This window comes from Nicotiana tabacum, chromosome 6 (assembly GCF_000715075.1).
Source record: "Nicotiana tabacum cultivar K326 chromosome 6, ASM71507v2, whole genome shotgun sequence".
Classification (NCBI taxonomy): Eukaryota; Viridiplantae; Streptophyta; class Magnoliopsida; order Solanales; family Solanaceae; genus Nicotiana; species Nicotiana tabacum.
Window position 1 is genome coordinate 188,943,470 of NC_134085.1, and position 2,747 is coordinate 188,946,216.

General features: G+C 37.0%; 1 protein-coding gene across 1 annotated transcript; it reads left to right on the plus strand.

The window, feature by feature from the left end:
- Positions 1–257: 257 nt before the first annotated feature.
- LOC107777057 (pectinesterase/pectinesterase inhibitor PPE8B-like) lies at positions 258–1,791 on the plus strand. The gene is made up of 2 exons (XM_016597023.1): positions 258–937; positions 1,032–1,791. The coding sequence occupies exons 1-2, from the start codon at positions 601–603 to the stop codon at positions 1,712–1,714; spliced, it is 1,020 nt and encodes a 339-aa protein (XP_016452509.1). The 5' UTR covers positions 258–600; the 3' UTR covers positions 1,715–1,791.
- The last annotated feature ends 956 nt before the right edge of the window (positions 1,792–2,747 follow it).

Sequence of the window (2,747 nt, forward strand, 5' to 3'; positions counted from 1 at the left end):
ACAAGAAACACTACCTCCGAGGCAAAATATACTATAATTACTTACATGAACGAAAAACATATACACATTGTAGCTGATAATGGAGGCATTTGGAAAATATGAAGAACATCTAAATATTCCATTTGAAGGAGTCTATAGTAGAATTCCACTAATGCATATGCAGACTATCAAATATGGAAACCAAACTCCATTATAAATTGGCTGAAATCATCTCCATTAAGCACACCACTACTACAATATTAACATTTGAAGTTGGCTACATACGCTAATTTTCTCTATAGAAGCAACACGAAAGAATTTGAAGCTCTGTTCTATTTTCTATCAGTGATAAATTTTAAAAGCCCTCGGGGTAGGGGTAAGGTCTGCGTACATATTACCCTCCTTAGACCTCACTTGTGGAATTATACTGGGATATTGTTGTTGTTGATAAATTTTAAAAGCAATCAAGGTTATATAGCCTTTTGTTTATTAAATATTGTTTCCTATCTTCTAATCGGTTATTACCATAATTAAACTTGAGTTCATTGTATGTTCTAGTCCATAATATTTTTCTGACTTGAATAGTATTCTGATACGTAATGGCTCATCAAGTGCAGGAAGATGACATCTGGAGCTATGTGGTTTATTGCAGTTATAGCCATTTTGCCACTCCTATTATGTGGTGAAGGCCAACGGGTGCAAACACCTCAGGCAATTGTTGCTAAAGATGGCTCCGGGAATTACACCACAATAACGGATGCCATAATTTCAGCACCAAATAACAGTGTAAATAAATACAACATTATAATTAAGCACGGGACGTATTATGAATATATTCAAGTAGATAAATGGAAGACAAACATAGTCCTAATCGGTCAAGGCATGGACAATACTATAATATCAGGGAATAAGAGCTATGGCGGCGATGGCATCAAGACAAGTCTCACTGCTACTGTGGGTAAGCGATAAATTGTTACGATACTCAAATCATAATAGGATATCTTTTATCTGAATTTTACTTATATGACTATTCTTTGTTTCATTTCAATTAGGTGTCAATGGGAAGGGCTTCATGGCCCAAGATATCACATTTAGGAATAATGCTGGACGAGAGAACCAACAAGCAGTAGCATTAAGAGCAGAAGCTGACTTTCTTACTTTCTATAGGTGTCGTTTCGACGGCTTTCAAGACACCTTATACACAAAAGAAGGCCGACAATTCTACAGGGATTGTGAAATATTTGGCACCATAGATTTCATCTGTGGTGATGCAACAGCCGTGTTCCAAAACTCCTTAATTGAAGCACGTCTATCACTGCCCAACCAATATAATACAATCACAGCACAACATAGAGAACTTTTTAACTTAACAACGGGAATAGTGCTGCAAAACTGCACACTAAAAGCAACTCAGGAGTTGGAGAAAATGGGTAATGTTACCACATATTTAGGTCGACCGTGGGGTAATTTCTCTAGGACAGTGGTCATGCATAGTTACATTGACCATTTTATAAATCCAAGAGGATGGGTTGAATTTATAACCGAGTCGTTACTTCAGCCATTCTATCTTGAGTATGAGAATAGAGGACCAGGCGCAATCACAGATGGACGAGTGGAGTGGGCCTCTGTCACTAGAGATTCAGAGATTGCATCAAAATTCACGGTCAGACACTTCATAGGAGGTGACAAATGGATTCCCGCCGATGTTCCGTATTATTTAGATCTTCATGAATAGTCCGGTGTAATACCCATGCAAGTTCCCACTAGTTATCAGAATTGCAAATATAGTTTATATGTATTGTAAATGCCAAATGTTTGCACTTTTAAATAAAAATACCAAAATATTTCCTTATTTGTTTGTGTTTTTTGTGTATAATTATTTGATCATTTAATAAAATCAATTGATTAATTGGCTAGATGATTAATAATTAATTTGTACTTATGTAGTTTGATAGATTAAATAGGGTTACAATTTGGATGGTTCGAATATAAGGGGACAGGCAAGAAATTGGGCCAAATTTGAAAAAGAGAGGTGGCAAAGAATGCAATATCAATGGCCAATTGAGAGGGGTGCAGGAGGGGCCAAAAGGAGGTTTTTTCAAGACAAAGTTACGTTGTTTTGTTTAAGTCAGCAGGATCAAATCTCAGCCTTCCATTATCTTTGATCTAATGGTCCAAAAATAATTTTATTTATCATATAAAATATCCTATAAATCAGATTTTTGGCCTCATTTCACTCTCTTAAACCCTAGCCCCCTCTCTCCTCTCTCAGTTTTTCCCCTCTACCGCCGCCACGTCTCACCACGACGGTGACATCCCTTGCCACCGCCAACCGGCCGCGGGCCACCTTCAACCACCACCAAAGCAACACCATTTCTTCATCTCATTCTCCTCTACTCCAAGCCCCAAATCCCTCCATTCTTACCCCATCTTCACGATTTTGATAAGGTTAGAAACCCTAGCCTCTTTTTCTTTATGAAATTTGCCAAGATTCGATTGCCTTTACCCCCATAATACCTACGTGAGCGTGTATATCTCTATTTGATCTGTCAATTGGTACTGTTTTGAACCTAGGCCCTCGCTTCTTTGTCTGTGATTTTTATTTTGTTTTTTAATTGATTCTAGGTTTTAGTTGAGAATGAGTTTTGTTTTGATATAATTCATGATTCGGTCTAATATCTGATTTTGCCGTTGTTTCAGTTAATCGGTTTTGATTATTTTATCACTGTTAATACATCGTTTGCCTAATCGTTGAATTTTATTTTGTC